General features: G+C 49.3%; 1 protein-coding gene across 1 annotated transcript in view; it reads right to left on the reverse strand.

Moving 5' to 3' along the window:
• Positions 1-18349, reverse strand: part of LOC144166515 (cytochrome P450 2G1-like) — a 50710-nt gene extending 32361 nt beyond the window's left edge. Inside the window, exons 1-2 of the mRNA XM_077696023.1 lie at positions 18252-18349; positions 9230-9475 (exon numbers count right to left, since the gene is read on the reverse strand). Of these exons, the coding sequence (XP_077552149.1) occupies positions 9230-9447 (218 nt within the window). The 5' untranslated portion in view covers positions 9448-9475; positions 18252-18349. The remainder of the gene's footprint in view (positions 1-9229; positions 9476-18251) is intronic.
• Positions 18350-24213: the final 5864 nt, after the last annotated feature.

The following is a 24213-nucleotide window of genomic DNA, read 5'->3' on the forward strand; positions in this document are numbered from 1 at the left end:
GGCTGCCGTGCATTCGTTGTTTCAACGGTGAACCGCGCGTCCGGCGGTAGAATATTCGTTTTCTTCGGGCAACCAGTGTTATGAAGGATACCGGCCGACGTACGGCCCCAGAATATACGTTTTTCATTCGGTTAGCTGTCCTCGGCCGAATTACGGCAAGCGAATGGCCACAGAATATTTGGCAACCGGTGTTCAAGAGGAGACCGGCCTACGTAAGGTATCTGGTTATACGTCATTTTTTCGGCAAACGGCATACAGCCGAACAACGGCATGCGCCTGGGCGCCGAGAATTCATGCACAGACGTGTTTGGAAGGAGACCGACCGTTTTTTTTCCTGGGCGGAGAAAAAGCCGTTAGGGAGCCGAACGACGGGGACGAGTTTTTCATCCGCTCCATGTTTCTACGTTTTAAATGAACGAACATCGTTTGTCAAACAGTAATGAGTGTCCTCGGTGAACGGGCAAGGTGCAAGGACTCACTGTACATTAGCAGGGAACCTTTTAGGCCATCGAAATGTCATTCATTGCCACAAGAAGACTGTGCCACACCGACGGGTGAGCTAAGCCTCGCCAGTCATCGTCGCTACCACGCCTCTGCCGCCGGCTTCGTCGACGCATCAGCTCGAGGCTATTCGCCCCCTCAAGAAATGGAGAGCATTGGAGACATCGACCCGGCAGAGATGTCCGATCTGAGATGGAGATGGTTTACCAAAATAACTGGCCTTCAAGGGCGTCGAGCAAGCGGCCACCACGCAGGAGCTAAACCGCCACCATGTCAAGGACTCCCCACCAAAGAAAGGCAAGTGCGAGCAAAAGCGCAAGTTATTCTGCTTACAATTAAACTGCGACAAGCAATGTTGCACTATGTTGTTGGTGATAAACGTAGAAGAGACTCGCTCGTGCATTGGTAGGATCAACTTCATGCCCTGCACTATGTTACTTCATGGGATTTTACGACTGCCTATTTAGAAAAAAAAGTATTTTAAATTTGCGATAACAACAGAGCCTTGTCACTGACTAAGCCCAGCTGTTAATTTAGTTCCGATGTTTGAAGGTGAGCTTAGCTACTCTTGGGATAAGACTCATTTGGTTAAACATAATCGCCAGCATCCTTGAAAACCTTCATTCCAATAGACCCTATGCAAAATGCGCCCCGCCATCTCACGTCGACTCCGGTAACTACGTCCGCCATTTTGGTACGGTCGTTTGAAACCGAAACCAATTAGCAAAACATAGAAGGCGGGCATTGACCGCTCTTGGTGATGGACTACAATGCCGGAGCATTGCTTCGTGCCGCAGTGCACGCAATGCGGAAATACCGGTTCAAATGGAGAAAAGGTACGTGAAGTTCCACGCTTTTGAACGAACTTTGTGACGCGAACTGTGCCGGCGCGAGCAACCTTTGTGACACGCTGGGCGCGGTGCGCTTGGAGCGAATATTTGTCGTTGGTTCGCTAAGCGCGGGGTTCCGTAGTCTTTGTCCGTATGAAAAATACAGCTGCGTTGGAGTTGTGTTGTCCAGCCTTTGTATTCTAAATGAAGCCTGAGCGTGCGCCGCCTATTCACGCGACTGACAGCGGCGCTCGACCGAGAAAAACAGTACCACACGTTGCCAAAATTAGGCTGTTTCTTTACTCGTCCCTGTGGCTATGCGCCCGCTTCATTTCATTGTTAAATGGTACCGCTTAGCCCCTACACGAGCCTTTATCTTACCTAGGGCTGTAAACAAACTTTTCTTGCCGCACTACAACGTCACGGCGCGGTTGAAAAGTTCCTCTGTGGCGGGCGCGCACGGTATAGGAGTGTGTTGTTGGTTTCTTTACGTTGCATTTAGCCGCGTGTCGTTGCAGAAGTGGTGAACACTGTTTTATGATGATTTAACGGTGGAAAATTCGAGCTTTTGCACTTGGTTCCCGATTTGCCGGGCTGAAAGGTTTTTTTACGTCAAGTTAACTTGGTGCCCATTGTCATTCCAGCAATGATGTATTTACTGTAGAATATTTTGCGACTAAAATACACACTCTCCTCTAGTTTGTCACATGCTGCATGCATGCTTCCGACGTAATGATAGTGGCCATTGATGTAGGTAGCTGAGACAATTTTCAAGTTTTATTCAGAAAGAAAAAAGAAAACGGTCACAGTTGCATCAGGCCACCGCGCATCAGCTTGAGTGCTTTTGCGTTTTTTGTATCCACAGTGAAAATCCCAGTAAATTAAACTACTTCGCTGATTTATAGCGCGTGCAGGATAGCAAACTGTGGATATAAATGGAACAAAAAGAAGCATTCGCGCACCCCTGTATGTCGCGGTCTAGTAAACACGACGTTGCCCAGCCTCTGTGTGCTCGCGAGATGACCACGGCGAAATGTTGCATGAATGCTTGCTGGTATATCATAGGTGACCCTTCAGGTGCCATTCCAGTCCTTGTTTCTGTCACTGGGGGGAAGGGGGGGGGGGAGGAGGAGCGGGAGGCCAGCACAACTGGGGCAAAAAACTCATTCCCAAGGCTACCAAGTTTTCTCCCAAGCGCCTGCACGGCACTTTGTTGCTGTTCGCATTGCTCCTGTACTCGACATGCATCGAACAGACGCATTGGCAAGGGAAGGGAGGGGCCATTTTATCGCGGGCTTCTCCAGTCAATGTTTTGGACACTCGCTGGCTTGATGCCCTGCTGTCTCGGACGTCCCCACTGTTGTGGCAGCTCAGTGCACGCAAGCGCCGGTGGCGCCTCTTAAAACGTTCGGCTTGCAAGAGGGCGGGTAGGTACACAGCAGCCAGGATGTGACTCCATGCTCCCCTGCAACCCACCGGGCACTCGCACGATGCCTCCACAATCGCCTCACTGTCCGTCTCAACGGTGAGGCACACAACATAGGGCCGGCCACTTTTCTTCTGGGAGCGAACGCAGCTGCTGAGCACATGGATGAGGCCCAACCTGCAAGAACAGAGAGAGTAACAGTAAATAGCACTCAGGGAAGAACAGGACTAGTCCGCTACAGTTTATGGTGAAGGGGCAGAGCAGAAAAAAGTGGCCGCAAGGAACAGATTCAAAATGACAAGCTTTTGTGTCTTGCTTAACACTGTTGCAAGGGCAATAATCTACACCTCAAACAGAAATGATGTCAAAATTGTTTGTCAAGTTCGAGCGTGCAAGTATCTCTGCATGCTTTGTTAATGCATTTTTCAAGAGAAGGAAGTTTAACATTTAAAAACATCAGCGTGGGTAACGATACCGGTACCCGCATAATCGTGTTCGTCATAACTTAAGCAAGCAATAATATGATTATCTGGAACTTACTTCCAGAATCTTTCGAGATAAACAGGTAAACATTCGGGCTATACCGATGACCCATCGAATTAAAAAAAATCTTCTAGTTCAGTGAGTTCGAGCTAATGAGGTTTTACTGTATTATCTAATCGTGCACACCAAAAACACGCGCTTTAGAAACAAACACAACCACCCCACCACGAAAAAAGGAGAAGAAAGACACACAAACAGATTTTTGCGGAGAACATGCGCAATAATGAAAACACACAAAAAGAAAATTCAAGGCGTAAGTGCGCTTTTGTAGTTGACTTCGCCGCAAAGCACGATTGCTTTGCGGCAAACGTGCGGGCGGACGACCGTCACGGAAAACTGCCGCAACCTTTCCGTAAACATCTTCGCCAAAAATCATCCTGTAAATTCCATGTACAGCATTTGAAAATACCTAATCCACCCACTAGCGGTACGGTCTGGCGATTGTCGCTCTCCTCTTTCAGGGTTACTGCAACAGGGTCGCCGCTACGCATTTGCGTGGTGAACAACGGTGAACAAAGTGCTCTACAAATGCTCATACCGGTTAACTCGCGTCAAGTAAAAACAAAGAAGGATTTACTTACTGCGAGTCGCACGTGTTTGTCCGCACCGATGAAGGCGAGCAAGGCGCCTCGGTGGCTAGGCGGCATGCCCTGCTCCGCTGCCGCTCGGATGGGTCTTTGGCGCGGCACCCCGAGTGGTATGAGTCTTGAGACACAGTCGGCAGCGCAGGCAAGTCCTTCGTCCACAATCCGCGGTCGAGAGCCGGAAAACACCGCCCAGTTTGAGCCATACCGCGTTACCGTCACCTACTCTTCCACAGTAAACAATACGAGACTTCCCGATCGGCACCCGTACCAATATGGCCGACGGTCTCGTTTACATCAGTGTTGCTAGATCACCAAGCAATTTCGCATAGGGTCTATTGAATACGTATACCGTTAATTATGCTGCTGTGACAACGGCCGAGGAATATAAATACCTAGGAGTTTATTTAAGGAGTAGTTAGAGGTTAAATAGGCAGGTTCACACCATAAAAGTGACGGCTGCATATGTTTTTGGCTTTCGGAGACGAAATTTCAGTGAACCGCCATCTAACTAAAAGAACAACTGTATTTCACTCATGTGCGCTCAATCTTGGAGTACGCATGTGTTTTCGTGGATCCCTACACCAAAGAGCTGGTTGAAACGCTCGAAAACATACAGAATATGTCAATGCGATTCGTATTAGGCAATTGGCACGCTCAACTTAGTATGAGAGAAAGTAAAAGCAAACTGAAATGGCAGGACGTGAAAGATCACAGAAGAAACCACAGGTTGAACTTTTTTCGTAATATTCTATCATTCGAAAACTGGAGTAGAAGGGGAGAAGTATGTCCAAGCGCCATTCTACATATCGCAAAGTGCGACCGCTAGCTTAAAGCAAATTATTAACTTTCCTTTAAAGGTGACGCCTTGCGCGATTCATTTTATTTTACATAAATACTGCAGTGTAATTATCTTCCACGTATGATTGCATTAAGTGTTTATATTGACGATTTTCAGCGCGCTTTGTAGAAATATTTTGTTATTTTGTCTCATATTTAATTCTTAGTGTTATGTATCTCCTTTCTGTAATGCATGCAAAGGCAAGCAGGCATCAAATAAATAAATAAATAAATAAACCTCCAGAGGCGCAAGTTTGCCTCCAACGGGTTGAGAACCCTACGCATTCAACCTTGACCAATAAAATATTTATTGCCCTATTCGTTGCAGTATGCAAGGTTTCCTGTATGCATGCTACCATTGCTATGTTATTGGTTTCAAACAAATTATGTAACTCTAATTTTACGCCTTTCCTTGCGTGAACAAGAGGGATACAACTGCAGCCACCTGAAGCAGAGCGTCATTCGCAACGCGTCTGGAATTTTTTGAACGTAGTATGACATAAGAAGAAAATTAAGTTCTTTTGGACTATTAAGTGGTGTAGACGTATACTCATGAAAACAACATTAAAATAGATTGAAAATGAAAGTACCTGTTCGCTCCTTCTTAGGATCAGCCCTGCGCAAGATCATCAGAAAAGTTGATCGAGTAGAAAATGTCTTTGCAAGAAAAATGGGCAAAAACTGGACATACTTTTTTGTGAAGGAGTTATATTAAATGCTCCTGAGTGTTTTGTTGAGAACCAAAACGCTTCGTAAAGGCATTCACGCCGGTTTTATATACAGCAAAATTGGTGAAGCAACTGTAATAAAAATAGTTTACGTAGTCATAGCATGAAAGTGTTCCGGAATATTGCCCTAAAAGAAATTGTCTAAAAGCGGCGCAATTTATCTCTCTGAAATTCAACCCACTAAAGTATGTGCCCTCCGCTCCCCCCCCCCCTCTTTCCCCGTTTATTACAGGTAAGCCGCCCACAGAGGATATCAGGACCTGGACAATACATCTATTCAAACTCTACAAAGAACTGAATATTTTCTGTGTTCGGCAGTAAAAGAGGCACAGCAATTAAAGGAACGACAATTTGTGAGCACTGTTTAATAAATGAATTTTCCTGTCAACTGAGGCTGGTAATTATGCAAGGCTGCGCTGAAAGCTTGACGGCTGGTGGTCGCGCGCGAGCTCACATTGATGTGGCTGCATTGGACCCAAAATGCTGGGTTTGTGCTGCTTCTGCACTGCGCGAATGAGTCATCTGCTTGCGCGACATGCAGTGACCGGCCTCAGTACAGTTAACGTACTGTGGCTGAACTCCAATGCCCGTAGCACGGCCGTATTTCCGGTAGCTTTAGTCCGGCCGGAGTCCGACGACCGCATCTCGGCTGTCCTCCGGCGGCCGTACTTCGGTCGTACATGGGTAGCTTTGGAATGGCCGGAGCCCTACAGCTGGAATCTGGCCGTATGACCGTAAGCCGGTCGACTGGCCGACGGACACTGGCCGTTGGACAGCCATGGGAGTACGGCCGTATACGGCCAAAAGGCCCACATTTGGACATGGGCCGTACATGGCTGCCGGAAAAAGGCCGGACAGAAAATCACCGGCCAAAGTACACCGGCCTGTTTTAGGCCGAACAGTCCTGTGCTGTCTGGGAATACCCCAACCCCGCACAGCATCTACGTTCTCCTTCCCCAGAGCTGTAGGAGAATGTGTTGAACAGCTTGCCGCTTGAGGACGAGGAATGTTTGGTAAATCGAGCTGGAGCAGCAGCGGTAGCACCCGGCGTTCTGTAATGAGAAAATTCCACTGACTTCTCTGTTATTTTCTGCTCAGAGAAACATTTTTAAGCGCGGAGCTGTTTAGGGGCTTGCAGTGTCCGGCGATAATGCCCGTCACCCCAATTTGAAGGTACCCCGCTAGGCTGACAGATAGCGCCACCACCTCGACGGTCGCCCATGCGCAATCTCGGCACGCGGCGCAGCACCGCCTTCCTACACATGCTCCGATAAATGACCAGGTTTCCGTGGGTGAGGGTTCGCCACCAGGGGCCAACGGCACCGCACACGAGTCGCTGTTTTCTGTCGATGTTTTCTGTGCTGAGTTCACCTTTTTTTGTTTGGGCCGCAACGTTCACTGCTCCACGAACTATTTCACAGAACGCGCGCAGGCTGACACTTGCGCGCTAGCGAGTTCTCGTTGGCGTGCTGTTGCCATAAGCACCGACTGCTTGCGGGCAGTGGGCGCAGGCCAGAATCAACAGACCCTTGGCCTGGTGCGAACACGCTTTTTAGGATACAGACATGAGTGAGGCAAGCTCCAAATATGGGGGAAAAGCGCATGACATTTCGCGGAGGGCGTTCATCCACTGCGTAGGCCTCGGCTAGTGATTGCCACGATTCCAAGCCGTCCTGGGAGGCTTATCTTATGCATTTACAGCCGACAACATGGCAGAAGCGAGGGACGACGATTACTGATATTGAGAATGCCCATCCAACGATGCCGTTGGCTGTCAAGCACGTTGTTTTACAGAACCGAAACCAAAACTTGTTTGGTTGCTAACCTTGGGCATCGTCCAATCACGGTGCATCTGCTCCCGTCGTCACAGCCTTTAGTTGGTGCGGCCGCCGCAAACCGCGCATGGTAGTTTTTCTTCTTTCGCGCTTTATAAAATAATTACCGACTTGTCAACCGGATGAACGATGAAAAGTGTGCTAATTTGAGCCAGTCTACGCAGTGCAAGCAAAAATGGGAGCTTGAAAAATTAACTTCAGTGTCCCTTTAAGTACGCACGCAAAGCATTATGAAATTGCATAAATGCTTCAAATGGCAAATAAATTCTGGCTTGTCGAGTCGCTATGTACGTTGCCCCATTGCGCCAGTCCAAGGCAGCGCATGCTTCAAGGGGTAAGTGCACGCAGCGGCGGTGACGAGCGACACGAAAATTGTACTGACTGGGTACAGAAAACGCATAGTGTGGGCTAGCAAAGCTTATTTAGTGGCTACAGGGTGGGCGACAGCAGCAAGCGGTAAGCGGTATAAAGCAGCAAGCGGCCGCCGGGGCCCTCTCTCGCTATTTGCCGGCCAGAAACAGCACACAGGGAAGCGGCAGTGACGATACAGTGAACTGTAGCGACTAGCGACGACGACAGAGGACATAGGCAGCAGTGTATTAATTTTCCTCGCTTGTCGCTTTCGCCAAGTACACTGTGTTGTTGCACCGTTTGGGTTGCGTTTTTCGCAGTCGCTTGTCGCAGTCGCTGCATGTGGCCACCACTTCATCTTAAGAAACTCCCCGCTAACGTGAGCACAAGCGTTAAGAGCTAATCACGGTGTTATTTAGAGATGTTTGTGATAGCCATTGTATGTCAAACAGGGCACCACGAAAACTGAACTAACAAATGCTTCAGAGCCGAAAAGCCTAATCCACAGCCCTTTGCAATAGCCACTTACTGCCAATCCGATTCCGACAGTACCCACAATTCCCATGGCGGCGTGCGATCGCAGTGACACTTTCCACTCTAGGTGATATTGAGAAACTCTATGGGGCCAAAGAGACAATCTAGCATGTGCCTTGTTGTTGCCCTTACTTAGTATTTACAGGAAAGACGCGTGTTTCGCATTGAGCCCAGCCGATTGGAGAATCAACCGTTCACAGTAGAGACCATCTTAGGACATCGACCCGTGTATACCACCGACTTCGCAGAAGGCAACAAAAGCCCTTCTACGTTTGCTGAACGACAGAAGCTTACACAAACGACTATAATGCCCCAAAAGGGCACTATACAGCGCACGCATTCCCGCTTCTATCTCATCCTTTTCGCCTGCCCTCTTTCATGCCTCGTACACCCCTTATTCAGCGTTCATCCTGTCCCCGAGTAGTGGATGACCAGTGTTCAGTGTTCAGCGCCAAGTAGCAAACCGGGCACTACGCCTGGCATACCTAACGACCTTTTGGTTCGCTTTTCTTCCTCTCATCCACCCCTCCCCGTCTTCCTCCTTCCCCTCTTGCTCCCCCTCCTTCTTCCCTCCTCTTCTTCCTCCCCCTCCTTCTACAAGCCGACTTGGCTAGCTGTGACCTGGCGGTAATACCGCGTTTTATGTTTACACCCCAGTACTCTACCGTTCTATAACGCAAGTTGGATAATATATATTTGAAATGGCGTTTGTCAAGCGCGGAAAGAGAGATTGCCTCCATTTTTGAGGTCACCCAACGTTGCGTCTTACGAACAAATTATTATTGAGTACGAATTGAACTGGCTGATCTTGCATGCTGTTTCAGTAAGTAAATGAACCACTGATCACTTTTCAAGATCGCCCGTTGCAGGCTTAAGCAGCCACATACGGCAAGAAGAGACTGCGATTGCAGTCAAGTCGCAATATGGCCTTAAGAATAATCCACGTCCAAAGAAAAAATGTCTTGCACCTTTCGAGAAACATGCATTGGAAGTTTACGGTTAGTGATAACTTTTTGAGTGTTTTGAATAAAATCATGGATCCAAGTGCTTGTTGTACCTGAAGACAGGGCCGTACGCCATAACCCAATCGATGGCTTTGTTGTGGTAGAAGTCCGGTTGCATGAGCTCCACGTGCCCAAGTATGGAGCTTGCTGGCGGCATCGGTGGTAGCCTGGTGCCTGGCGGAGGACGTTGGAACCGGCAAATGCACTTCCAGACCAGCAGCAGCACCGCAGCCGCCGCAGCACACGTCCAGAAGAGAGTCACAGGTGACATTGCACCGCTTGCTTGCTGCCTTTGTGCCCTGAAGCCAAAATTAAAACGCTGAATTTTTTGGTAGTGGCTGCTTTAAAATATTTCATTTGAACGCCGCAGCCAGATTTGGGGGTTCAATATTCAGAGTGTGCAAAAAAAATAGCCATAACAAAATACCGTTTGAATCTTCGTCTGAGGAAATAAACCAAGGCTGTGTGTAGAGTGCCATCCAATGCTACTACAAGCACTCCAGAAGAGGGACGTCCACGGACCTTTCACGAGAAAAATGCCGCGTCTGGCACTGCTTATGTAACAGAACGTAACCTAACATAACCTAACGAACAGAAATAAATCGTTTTAAAACAGTAAAAACTAGCCTAAACTATAAAATGTTTATTTTAGACTAAAAATGTAAAAATTCATGAAGAATAGAACACCCGTCCAGGGTACCAGGAAGCTAAAGCGGAACCCCTTGCCTATGCGGGCCGGAACCTTGCAGGCAAGGCTTGTAGACTAGCTAGACTGGGAACCTCCTGACTAGGCGTTTTAAGACTAGGCTACCAGCGTGCAGCCTAGTCTTAAAAATTTGAATGTGGTCGGATGTTACAATTGCCGTGGCTGCAGTGCTGAGCGGTAGCGCTTGCGCGGACGCCACTCTAGAAACTGTGATCAATGCATTGAATCCACTTATATTCGGGTGACTCGTTTATGAAATGGACTCATTCGCGCAGTGGTGCTTTGAATTACAACTGTTAATTTCGCGCAAGCGTCACAAGATAAAATGTAGGCGCCAATGTCCCGTCATGTTTTCAGAAAATGTCGTGGCAGTGTTCGGCATAGTAGAGCCACTTACTGACGAAAAGTAATCGACGAGTCTGAGCACTTAGTTGTTCCAACTAACACCGCCTAAAACCGCGCATATGCACCATGTCGAGGGATATAAAAATTCCAGACATGCTTAAAGGGACCCCGAAAAGCTTTGTGAAGGTGGCAATCAAATGCATTCAGGTGGTAGAACACATAACGGGGGATTTTTGAGCCAAGTGTGAGCCCCATACGTTGTACAGATAATTTGTAAACAAAAGTAATCGACGAGTCTGAGCACTTAGTTGTTCCAACTAACACCCGGCGGAACATCTTGGCGATCGACGTGGAGCATCGGAGTGCACTGGAGGTTTTGCGGAAGATCACATCACTGCAGGACATAAAAGTGCGAGCCCATACCACTCCGTATGGAGACACGACGATAGGCGTCATTTACGACGTCGATACGTCTATCCCCGAGAAGGACCTACCAATACTGATCAAACCTGCGGATGAAGGTATTGTCATCAGACAAGTAAGCCGCATAGGTACATCAAGGTGCGTGAAGATTGTTTTTAGGGGCGGCAGCCTCCCTGCCCATGTTAAGGTGGGTCACTTCCGCCAGCCTGTCCGACCTTATGTGCCGAAACCCCTCCAGTGCTACAAGTGCATGAAGATTGGCCATGTCGCTGCAGTCTGCGGAAGCACCACTGTATGTCCCAAATGCGCTGGGCCACACAAGGCTAGCGACTGCAGTGAAGATACCCTGAAGTGCGCCAACTGTGAGGGACCTCACGATGCCTCATCGAAGAAGTGTCCACGCATGAAGAGGGAGGTCGCTGTCTTGAAGCAGATGGTGAGGGACCACTCCACGCACAAGGAGGCTGCTGCGACGGTACGACAGCGGCGGCGTCACCGGTCTCGACGCCGGAGATCTTCAAACAAGGCTGGCCATACCCCATCGAACGCATCTACGCAAGCGAGTCCACCCCTAGTGCAACTACTTCCACCACCGCTACCCCCGCGGCCGCCGGCACCCCCACCGCCTCCGCCGTCTCCGGCCTCACAGGATTCGCTGAGTTGTCGCAACGAGGTACAACAAACCTCGCCGGGTGACGCGTGGCCCCCGCTGTCCCCGAGTGTACCTCCTTCTGAGCCCCAACGCTCAGTACTGAAGACAGTCACAAGATCTCCCGCCCCGGCTTCGTCTTCAGATCGGCAAGTCGTCGCGGTCCTGAGGTCCCTCATGAATGCCATTCGCACATTGCTCACCAGTCTGAATACACCTTCTGCGTTGAGTGCACTTCAGATACTGGAGACCCTGGATCCAGTACTTGCAAGTCTCGGATAAGCAAGGACCATGGCGAACGTACGTTCTTCATTGAGTACGGATATCAAGGAGGCTTCCATTTTTCAGTGGAACGCCAGAGGACTAATGTCACGTATTTCAGATCTTCGCCAGTTTGTCTTTATGAAATCTATTCCTATACTTGTCATCTGCGAACCGAACATATCCAACCCTATTCGGATATCTGGCTATGAACTTTTTTTATCAGCCACACTAGGGGAGCCCAGCAAAGTCGCAGTCTTCATCAGGCGTGAACTGTCCTACGTTCACCATTTTGTGCAACCTTACAGGGGTAATGAGTACGTCTGTCTTACCATCAGAAAGCGCCAGCTCACTTTCACTCTGGTGGGTGTATACCTACACCCGACATCTCGCTTTGAACGGAAGAGGCTGGATGACATATTAAGCACAACAACGGGTCCGTGGGTAATTACCGGTGATTTCAATGCACACCACATGCTTTGGGGAAGCCCAAACACCAACAGGCGAGGTCGGAGCTTAGTAGCTTTTGCCTCAGACCATGGACTGTGCCTACTAAACGACGGAAGCCCCACTTATTTACGTGGAACGAACTACGGCAGCTGTTTAGACTTGACGTTTGTGTCACGATGTTTATCGGCCCGTGCACAGTGGTTCCCAGACATAGAAACTCGTGGAAGCGACCACATTCCAACCCATTTAAAGATAGATGGATTACGAAGTTCCTTCGATCCTAATGTTATTCGGGTAACCGATTGGTCGAAATTCCAATCAAGGATGGACGAAATTTGCCGGAGCGATGAGCTTGAAAATCTAGAGTCCGTCATTGAAAGCACACTCCAAGCCTGCAAGCGTTCCGTCCGGCTGTCTCCAAAAGTGACCGAGTTTGACGTGGAGCTGGAGCGCCTTCGTGCTGTTCGTCGCCGCGCCGAACGCAGATACCGGCGAACAAAATGTCTCGAAGATTTGAGGATTTGCAGACGAACGCAAAAGAAGATCCAGCGACGCATTGCCCAAGTGCAAGCACAACGTTGGAAATCTTTTTGTGACACGCTGGACCCTCGCAAGCCTTTGTCGAGGATATGGAAAACTGTGCAAGGGCTAATGACTCCTGTACAGCAGCGCTCCCAATTTAAGGCCCTGGCTATTCACCAGAACCGCCGAGAGCTTGAAGTGGCCGAGGACTTCTGCGTGAGGATAGCCAGTGGAGCAGGCCCTTCTGGACTACTGCTCGCCAGTGACATCCCTGCATCGCGGGATTCAAGGATGGACGTTCCATTTAGCATGGAAGAACTGCGGGCGGCATTGGCTGCATGCAAGCGATCTTCGTCCCCTGGGCCTGATGGAGTCACATATGCTGCTCTCCGTCACCTTGGCAAGGATGCCCGACAAGCCTTGCTGGAATATTTCAACGACCTATGGTGTGATGGTTCCGTTCCTCAAAAATGGAAGACCAGCCGCCTCGTTCCGCTCCTGAAGCCCGGAAAATCCATGCTGGATCCACTGGCATACCGACCAATTGCACTTGCAAGTTGCGTTGGAAAGCTGATGGAGCGAATCATTCTCGCACGACTGGAGTGGTTCCTGGAGCGTTACAATGTCTACCCTGATGTCATGGCTGGATTCCGTCGTGGACGCTCATCCATTGACTGCGTTATTGATTTGGTGACTTTTGTGCAGCAGCGGAAAAGTGCGAAGCGGATATGTGCCGCGTTGTTCCTCGACGTTAAAGGGGCATACGATAACGTGGAGCACGATGCGATTCTCAAAGTACTGCAGGCTGTGGGGCTCGGTGGCCGAGTCTACCAGTGGATAAGGAACTACCTAACAGAGAGGTCATTCTTTGTTATGACTGCAGATGGGCCGACGTCAGCTCACTATACTCACCGTGGTGTTCCCCAAGGAGGCGTCCTGAGCCCTATACTGTTCAACCTTACACTAATTGGCCTGATTTCTCGCCTTCCAAGGAGGGTTCACGTGTCGATATACGCCGACGATATATGTGTTTGGGCAGATGGCGTGACTCGTCGGCATGTGCGCGCCCGACTGCAAAATGCCGCAGACTTGGCGACCTCATATCTACACGGACAAGGGTTGGAACTATCCAGCAGCAAATGCGCCGTGCTTCCGTTTACACGAAAGCCTATGTATGCATACCCTTTGTATATTAATGGTGAAAGGGTGTCTTATGTGAGAAATCACAAGTTTCTCGGCATAGTTGTCGACAGAGGCCTTTCTTGGAGCGCTCATGTTAACGCTCTAAAGAAGAGGCTCTCTGCAGTGGTGCATGTGCTCAAACTCATCGGCGGCAAGACGTGGGGGACACCACTGAAATCGATGCTACAGCTCTACAACGTGCTGTTCTTGGGCTATCTGCGATACAGTGCCCCTGTCCTTTCTGGAGCGTGCCGCACTACTACTCGGGCACTTCAGGCTATTCAAGCTCAGGCCCTGCGAACCTGTCTTGGCCTACCACGATGTACGTCCACAGCAGCGACCATTGCCCTGGCTCGAAATCACCCTTTGGCAACCTTTGTGGACGTCGAAATACTCAGGACACATATCAGGCACCTCGCCCGTCTACCTGATCATCACCTCGCGGGAATACCAGCGACCCGTCCACGGGCGTCGTTCGCAAGGGTAGTAGCTGCCCACAACACCAGCGTTCCATCGAACTACACGCCGGCGATGAGATCGCTCGTTCCGCTGTGGTGTGTGATGCAGCCCCGAGTGTGCCTAGATATCCCAGGAGTGACAAAAAAAACGTGATCTTCCAAATCCGGCCCTGCAACAGCTCGCTTTGACGTACATGCATGAGACATACAGTGACCGAACCCATGTATACACTGATGGCTCGGTAACATCTTCGGGTTCTGCCGGAGCTGTCGTTATACCACTACTGTCACTGTGCAGCAAATTCAAGATAGCCAATCTTACGACATCCACGGCTACAGAACTTACGGCCATCCGTAGCGCTCTTCACACCATCGAGCAAAGTTCGTGCCGCAGATGGGCTATCTTCTGTGATTCGAAGCCTGCACTTCAGTCACTCCAGTCAGCGCTGTGCCGGGGACCTCACGAACAGCTCCTGACAGAAATAAGAATGGTATACGACCGTGCTGCCCAGGCGGGTCATGATGTCACCCTACAGTGGCTTCCTAGCCACTGCGGCATTGTCGGCAACGAAAGTGCGGACGCTGCCGCCCGGCTGGCGCATCAAACAGCGACAACTGTACTCATCCCATTGTCTAGGACGGACGCAGCTAGGGTCCTCCGCATTCTTGCCCGCGAAACAGCTATCTCCCAATGGTCTCCAGAAGATTCCACATGCGCACGCATTGGTGCCTTTGACCCGCACCTGCAACGTCCCCTTCCACTAGGCCTTCCACGGTCTGACGCAACTCTTCTTTGCCGTCTCTGGCTGGGGGTGGCATTCACAAATGCTTACTCGTAATTAATAGGAATGGCAGCAAGGGCGGAGTGCGAAACGTGCGGCACATCGGAGACGATACGCCACGTTTTATGCGAGTGCCCACGCTACTCGGCTGAAAGAAAAAAGCTGTCGTCAGCGCTGAGGAACCTGGACTCTCGGCGGCCATTTTCGGAAGGAAAGATTCTGTGCCACTGGCCTTCTCAGTCATCCGCTCAGAAGGCGACTAAGGAACTATTACGTTTTCTACGGGCGACGAACTTGAACACTAGGCTATAGACTGAGAGCTTCCAGTGTCAATCACTGTCAGTGCCTCAGTGCTGGGCATACGTGTCTGGTCCAACTTTTCCTCTTTTTTCCGCTCTCTTTTTTGCCCATTTCCCCTTTCCCACGTGCAGGATAGCAAACTAGGCTCTAGCCAGGTTAACTTTCCTGCCTTTCTTCTACATTCTTCCTTCCTTCCTTGTAAACAATTTTTGAAGATCGCCTTTCTCAGCCGATGAGTGCGACGCTGCAGCGAGCCGACCGCGGCTGACGCAACGGCGACCGCGGGTGACGCAACGGCGATCGCTGCTGACGCAACGGCGAAGGCGCCCCCTGATTCGCCCAATCGACGGCAAGGTCGGCCGCCGGCGGCGTCACTGCCATTGGCTTCCGGCTGCTCTTCCTCCTTCCTGCGCGATCCCGAAGCAAAGGCGGCAAAGGCGGGTCCGCAGTGATTGACGCGAGCCTAGGCGCAGGAATGCTTTGAAGGAGGCAGAGAGGGAGGAGGAGTCGATCGGCAAGTGGGGAGAGGTGCATTTAATTGCTTCTGGCGCAGCTAATACTGAATGTAGATCAATAATTCCAATGGCATTGCATCGCTATATTGGTGCTACGTGACAATACAGGCCTTTTGTAACTTTTACAAAAGGGTTTTCTGGGTCCCTTTAAATGACGAAAATCTGACGTTTTTACTGGATCGCTAAAATGAGACTCCAATTTTTGTCCAACGTTTCTTGTTCTGCAAGCACACTAAAATCATCTGTGCGTTGAAAGAAAGAAAGAAAGAAAGAAAGAGAGAGAGAAAGAAAGAAAGAGTGGTAGTATTTGGCGTGTATAACAACAGCTAGCGGGGTTGGTGCAAAATTGGCCGCGTATACGCTCGTACCGGCGCAAATGTCGTTGCAAGTGTTCTGCAGCTCCTGCCACGTAACTCCCTACCCTCTCTCCGCCGCCAACTTCTCACGCTTTTCCCCTCCCGTTGCGCTTTTCTCATGATAAACGCAGTGTAGCTTTGCTGGATTCAATTTTACAGCGATGATGATGATCACTAGGGCCAGGAACCCTCTGTGGACACCGAGGTATCCAAGCCGGGTAAACAATCTACAAAGTAGGTATTGAAGAAAAAGAAAACATAACTGCAGAACGCCTGAAGTCACTGCACCATCGCCACCAACGAGAAGGCTAAGGTAGCAGTTATCCTGCAGTATATGGTACACTGCATGCGTTTGTACGTCCACTACACTGTCACCATTCACTGCAGCTCACCCGTGCGTTCCCTATGCCGTCACCACAGCCGCACCGAGCCGAATCGATGGCTGCCAGAGTTGCAGTCGTTCTTTCGTTGTGCTCACATATGTGGCGTTGTCGATGTCATCCTCGAACGTAGCGCCGGTCGTACACTGGCGTTCACTCTGGCGGGTGGGAGCAGCTTGTGGTAGTGCAGCACCAGGTGCTGGATGTCTTCTTCGTGTTTGCCTTATGCCCTGCACTTTGCGGCTTGTACTTCTGGCGTTCTGTCGTATCGGCGACAGTACAGCATCGTGCGCAGTGCCACCGCACGGGCCTCGAAGAGGAGCACACTGCCGCTGCCGCTGTTGTAGACACGCATCCGGCCTATATCTTGCCTGTGGCTGCGATATAGTTCCAGGGTAGACTTTTGGTGCAATGAGGCCCGCCAGTCAGTGCTTTCCTCTCCTTTCACTCTGACACGCACCTTCTCGGTGATCTTGTGTGGCGGGCCCACCTCAATCGGGCTGGTAGTGAAGCCGAATTTTGGACGGAGGTGGTAGAGGTGGTTGCACCACTGTGGGCGTACACCCAAGAGTGTTGTGTAGGGCAACAGTCGCTGCGCACACCGTTCGTTGTTCATGACTCGGAGTCGCTTTCCGAACGCAACCTTGCTGGTGGCCTCGCCAGCCTCAAATGTTGACCAGCCCAGGTCACCCTGTATGGCCTCCACAACCACTCAGCCATGACAGCCCAAGGCATGACGGCACACCTCTCGCTGACCACGCTCGAGCCGCCCCCGTGTTCGCGCCGACACACACACCACGGCGTTCGCAAAAGTGAGACATGGGGCGTGCACCGACTTCCACAGGTCACGAACCAACAGGTATCGGTTACACCCCCATAAGAACCCTCTGCGCAGGATACGGCTGATGCGTCTCGACTTTTCTTTCAGCAGTGCTTCGCGTGTAGCATACTTGTCACCAGTGGTGCTGAGAGTCACACCAAGGTAACAGTAGCGGTGCGTCGATGAGACCTCTTCACTGCCAGGCAGAGCACAGTGCGAGCTTTGTCCTCTGGGTTGGAGAAGCGCAGGACTGCTGACTTACGTGTGTCTTAATGGTGATAGATGCTCAACCGAGGCGATAGCAAGTCCCTGTAGCTCGGCCACACTTACAGCGAGCGGGTCTAGGTAATCGGCGAAGACTAGACCCGGAGGCATCCACATTTGCGGCAGTCCATCTTCGGAATACGGCAGCGTAAAGCCGAGTCCTGACGCCGTAACGGCTTTCTCTAGCCCCGCTGCGTACAGCATGTATAGCGTGTGGAGAGTGGGCACCCCTGCTTGAGCCCTTAGTGGATTGCCAATGGCTCCGTGTGAACTTCTCCGAAGCATGCCACTGCCTTGTTACCGGTGTATAAGCGCCGCAACAGGTCAATTCATTTGGATGACATTGCCAGCTCCATCATGTGTAGCAGCATAAGGTCATGTGGGGCGTTGTCATATGCCTTAGGGACGTCCAGAAAGCATGGTACCAGGCCCGTACACGGCAAAATGACCGCTTTCAGTGCCTATTGGCAGCTGAAACTCGATTTCCCGCGCCTAAAGTTGCGGTCTCAATTATAGCATTTTGATCGTAACAAACTTTCGCGCCGGACTGGCTAAATCCCATTTGCGAAACTCTGGGCTTGAACCTTGGTTGTGCGTGAGTTTGATGGGCACTCTGTTTTAAAAAGTAACGGAACACAAGCCGTTATTACATGCAAACCCACCTTGTAATTGATGTGCTGACTTGGTTACAAGAACCTCTTGTGGCGGCTGAGCGTGAAGTAACGGAAGAGGTTTTGTAACAACTGAGCAGCTGAAAATTTCAACCGTCGACAGCAACTGAAAAATTAAGCCCCTGTGGCATCTAAAGAGACTAGAGAGGGCGCCCTCAACCTGCATTACTAGTAAGCAAAAAGAAGCAACTGATCCAACGGAGAGCAGCTGCAGTGCCGGGAATGTAGACATAAAGAGCGAGTGTCCCAAATAGATAACTATCCCATACAATAACAACACCTGCTGGCGGAGAGACAGAGGGAGGCAAGAGCAAACGACGTCCAAGGAAAGGCAACGTGAAATCCGATTATGACCACGCGTTTGCTGAATTTTGTGCAGCTTGAAGTGAAGAAGACAAAAGTTGCAGATACATCTACGTTTGTATTCGAAGATGTAAGGCGCGATAGCGATACTTCCACTCCCACGGAGCGTGTTCGTACGCAGTTGCGGAATTTCCGATCTATGCTTCACGAGCACAAAAGGTTACCGAAAAAAGAAGGACTAGCGACCACGATTTTTAATTGCCGTGTCCCAGGAGAGACAAAGGCTCTCTGCGCTTCTGTGGCTTAAAATGTGCGCGGGAAAGGTTGCAAATGCGAGGTCCGTTTGAGCGAGGAAGAGTCAGTGTCAGTGTATAAAAATGTTTATTCTGTGATGTCTAGGCCGGGCTGAAATATTTTGCTTTTTCGAAGAGAGAGAGAGAGAGAGAGAGAGAGAGAGAGAGAGAGAGAGAGAGAGAGAGAGAGAGAGAGAGAGAGAGAGAGAGAGATCTTTGTTCAGGAAGAAATAGTTGTGGCTTAGGAAAATGGCGTAAGGACATGGCAGGGAGGTCAAAGGTCAGGACATGGCAGGGAGGTCAGTCTACGGCACCAGATGTAGCAGTGCTTTCACTTGCCCCCGCAATCAGCTTGCGCTCATCTTGGTGTAACGAGCTGGTCAAATCTGGTACCCATGCCTCAAAGAAGTGAAATATGGGGTTTGAGTTGTTCGCCCCTACCATACCCTTGGACTTGTCTAGGTTGGCCCCAAGAGAGGGGATGTTTCCCCTATTTTACCAGAGGTCTAAATTAATGCCTGATGTTCCCACCGAACACCTTAACGCACGTGGATTTTCAGAGAACTGTGTTGGTTTTTTTGTCGACAGAGTTTGTGATTCTTCGGCATTGAGAACTCGTTGTAGCAAGGGGAAAGAATGTGTTCTAATACATAGGATGAGGATTCGTTGTTAACGTTTTTCGAAGAGGGCAGTGGGGTAGTCGTGGTCACAAGGAGAATGGTATGTGAGTTCGTGTGCCTCTTGCATAGTGCGTCATTCACTTCCAGACCATTGTATCCAGCTGTCGGGTCGACGTTGTTAACTTTCACCATTATGGATGAAAATATCTTACCGAAGCGCTTGTCATTCTGCCTCCAGAAAACTGTATAATGTCATTTGTGAGTAGTAATGATATTACGCTTCTATTTGATACTTCCGCTATTTGTACGGATTGCCAAGAGGATGGCTCCAACTTCCACTTCTTTGTTCCTGTATGTAGGAGGGTCATGCAGTGACGAAGATTGCCAGAGTAGTCAACTACGACAGTTGGGGTCTTGTCCCAGGCGGCACAGAAAGTGTGCCCCAAGACCGGCCAGTCTATGGCCGCTTTCTGGCATGTCCGGCCAGCATCCAGGTTCTGGCAGCCACTGATCATGCGTTGAACGGCCAACATTCGGCAACCAGCGCTTCGGCATTTTTCCGTCCGCCCGTGTCCGGACGCACAACGGCAGCTAACCGGCTGCCAGATATTCAGTTCTCTTACGGCTGCCGATGTTGAGAAATAGAACGGCCGAAGTACGGCCTTAGGGCATCCGTTTTTTCTTCGGGAAGCGGTAATCGGCCGAAGCACAGCAAGCGACCGGCCACAGAATATGCGTATTCTTGCGGCAGTTGGTGTTCGAAAGGAGACCGGCCGGAGCGCGGCTGCCGTGCATTCGTTGTTTCAACGGTGAACCGCGCGTCCGGCGGACGTACGGCCCCAGAATATACGTTTTTTATTCGGTTAGCTGTCCTAGGCCGAATTGCGGCAAGCGAATGGCCACAGAATATTTGGCAACCGGTGTTCGAGAGGAGACCGGCCTACGTAAGGTATCTGGTTATACGTCATTTTTTCGGCAAACGACATACAGCCGAACAACGGCTCGCGCCTGGGCGCCGAGAATTCATGCACAGACGTGTTTGGAAGGACGCCGACCGGTTTTTTCCTGGGGGGAGAAAAAGCCGTTAGGGAGCCGAACGACGGGGACGCGTTTTTCATCCGCTCCGTGTTTCTACTTTTTAAATTAATGAACATCGTTTGTCAAACAGTAATGAGTGTTCTCGGTGAACGGGCAAGCTGCAAGGACTCACTGGACATTAGCAGGGAACCTTTTAGGCCATCGAAATGTCATTTATTGCCACAAGAAGACTGTGCCATACCGATGGGTGAGCTAAGCCTCGCCAGTCATCGCCGCTACCACGCCTCTGCCGCCGGCTTCGTCGACGCATCAGCTCGAGGCTATTCGCCCGCTCAAGAAATGGAGAGCATTGGAGACATCGACCCGCCAGAGATGTCCGATCCGAGATGGAGATGGTTCACCAAAATAACTGGCCTTCAAGAGCGTCGAGCAAGCGGCCACCACGCAGGAGCTAAACCGCCACCATGTCAAGGACTCCCCACCAAAGAAAGGCAAGTGCGAGCAAAAGCGCAAGTTATTCTGCTTACAATTAAACTGCGACAAGCAATTTTGCACTATGTTGTTGGTGATAAACGTAGAAGAGACTCGCTCGTGCATTGTTAGGATCAACTTCATGCCCTGCACTATGTTACTTCAGGGGATTTTAAGACTGCCTATTTAGAAAAAAAATTATTTTAAATTTGCGATAACAACAGAGCCTTGTCACTGACGAAGCCTAGCTGTTAATTTAGTTCCGATGTTTGAAGGTGAGCTTAGCTACTCTTAGGATATGACTCATTTGGGTAAACATAATCGCCAGAATCCTAGCAAACACGCATTTTGTCAGGATTTTCTTGCTCAACGCTGATTGTTGAGTTCCCGCACGATTTGGCTCTTGCAATAGATAAGCTTAAAGTGGTTGACTGTATATTCTTGGACTGCAAAAAAGCAAATGATGGTGTTGCATATCACCTTCTGCGTAGTACATTTCATCCTATGAACTGAATGAATCGGTTTTTGCATTGTTTTTACTATTGGCCCTATAGCTTTGTTCAAAAGTACTGTGTAGTTAACCGGACTATAGCGAATGAACGTGATTCCGTATACCTGCAGCTTTATTCGAATTTAATAACATCCTGGTGTGCTGATTCAGAAAAGTTTTTGGATGTTAAACAGTGTGTTAACGTCACCTTTACAAGAAAACCTTCATTCCAATTGGATACGTATACCGTAAATTATGCTGCTGTGTCAACGGCCGAGGAATATTAATACCTAGGAGTTTATTTATGGAGTGGTTAGAGGTTAAATTGGCAGGTTCACACGATAAAAGTTACGGCTGCGTATGTTTTTGGCTTACTGAGACGAAATTTCAGTGAACCTCCATCTAACTGAAAAGAACAACCGTATTTCACTCATGTGCGCTCAATCTTGGAGTACGCATGTGTTTTCGTGGATCCCTACACCAAAGAGCTCGTTGATACGCTCGAAAACATACAGAATATGTCAGTGCGATTCGTATTAGGTATTTGGCACTCTCAAATTAGCATGGGAGAAAGTAAAAGTAAACTGAAATGGCAGGACGTGAAAGATCACAGACGAAACCACAGGTTGAACTTTTTTCGTAATATCTATGATTCGAAAACTGTTGTAGAAGGGGAGAAGTATGTCCAAGCTCCATTCTACATATCGCAGAGTGGGACAGATAGCTTAAAGCAAATTATTAACTTTCCTTTAAAGGTGACGCCTTGCGCGATTCATTTTATTTTACATCAATACTGCAGTGTAGTTATCTTCGACGTATGATTGCATTAACTGTTTATATTGACGATTTTCAGCGCGCTTTGTAGAATTATTTTGTTATTTTGTCTCATATTTAATGCTTAGTGTTATGTATCTCCCTTCTGTAATGCATGCAAAGGCAATCAGGCATCAAATAAATAAATAAATAAATAAATAAATAAATAAATAAATAATAAATAAATAAATAAATAAATAAATAAATAAATAAATAAACTTCCAGAGGCGCAAGTTTGCCTCCGACGGGTTGAGAACCCTACGCATTCAACCTTCACCAATAAAATATTTATTGCCCTATTCGTTGCAGTATGCCAGGTTTCCTGTATGCATGCTACCATTGCTATGTTATTGGTTTGAAACAAATTATGTAACTCTAATTTTACGCCTTTCCTTGCGTGAACACAAAGGGATACAACTGCAGCCACCTGAAGCAGGGCGTCATTCGCGACGCGTCTAGAATTTTTTTAACGTAGTATGACATTAGAAGAAAATTAAGCTCTTTTGGACTATTAAGTGGTGTGGACGTATACTCATGAAAACAACATTAAAGTAGATTGCAAATGAAAGCACCTGTTCGCTCCTTCTTAGGATCAGCCCTGCGCAAGGTCATCAGAAAAGTTGATCGAGTAGAAAATGTCTTTGCAAGAAAAATAGGCAAAAACTGGACATACTTTTTTGTGAAGGAGTTATATTAAATGCTCCTGAGTGTTTTGTTGAGAACCAAAACACTTCGTAAAGGCATTCACGCCGGTTTTATATACATCAAAATTGGTCAAGCAACTCTTATAAAAATAGTTTATGTAATCAGAGCATGAAAGTGTTCCGGAATATTGCCCTAAAGGAAATTGGCTAAAAGCGGCGCAATTTATCTCTCTGAAATTCAACCCACTAAAGTATGCGCCCTCCGCCGCCTCCCGCCCCCCTCCTCTTTCCCCGTTTATTACAGGTAAGCCGCCCCACAGAAGATATCAGAACCTGGACAATACATCTATTCAAGCTCTACAAAGAACTGAATATTTTCTGTGTTCGGCAGTAAATGAGGCACAGCAATTAAAGGAACGACAATTTGTGAGCACTGTTTAATAAATGAATCTTGCTGTCAACTGAGGCTGGTAATTAAGCAAGGCTTGGCTGAAAGCTTGACGGCTGGTGGTTGCGCGCGAGCTCACTTTGATGTGGCAGCATTGGACCCAAAATGCTGGGTTTGTGCTGCTTCTGCACTGCGCGAATGAGTCATCTCCTTGCGCGACATGCAGTGACCGGCCTCAGTACAGCTAACGTACTGTGGCCGAATTCCAATGCCCGTAGCACGGCCGTATTTCCGGTAGCTGTAGTCCGGCTGGAGTCCGACGACCGCATCTCGGCTGTCCTCCGGCGGACGTACTTCGGCCGTACACGGGTGGCTTTAGAATGGCCGGAGCCCTACGGCTGGAATCTGGCGGTATGACCGTAAGCCGGTCGACTGGCCGACGGACACTGGCCGTTGGACAGCCATGGGAGTACGGCCGTATACGGCCAAAAGGCCCACATTTGGACATGGGCCGAACATGGCTGCCGGAAAACGGCCGGACAGAAAATCACCGGCCAAAGTACACCGGCCTGTTTTAGGCCGAACAGTCCTGTGCTGACTGGGGTGCTTTCGTATATACAGGAGTCGGTGTATACTGTGGTCTCATGATATTGAAACTTTCCCCGAATAAACCTGAGCCCGCCATAACGCTCCTCTTTGTGAAGGATTGCATCCATATTTCTCGTAGAGAGTTGTTATGGGGGGTCGTTGGATCAGTTCCATGTCCATCATGGCGTGCATAGGTTTACTTTCAAAGGAGGAGGGGTGCCTGTTTCTTTTCTTTCCTGTTTGGGGGTGCCTGTTTGGGGGCGCCTGTTTTTTTTCCAAAGGGGGGTATGATTCCCCCTACCCAC

The sequence above is a fragment of the Haemaphysalis longicornis genome, unplaced genomic scaffold (genome assembly GCF_048455015.1).
Source record: "Haemaphysalis longicornis isolate Haplotype H1 unplaced genomic scaffold, Haemaphysalis longicornis Haplotype H1 scaffold_174, whole genome shotgun sequence".
NCBI classification, from domain to species: Eukaryota; Metazoa; Arthropoda; class Arachnida; order Ixodida; family Ixodidae; genus Haemaphysalis; species Haemaphysalis longicornis.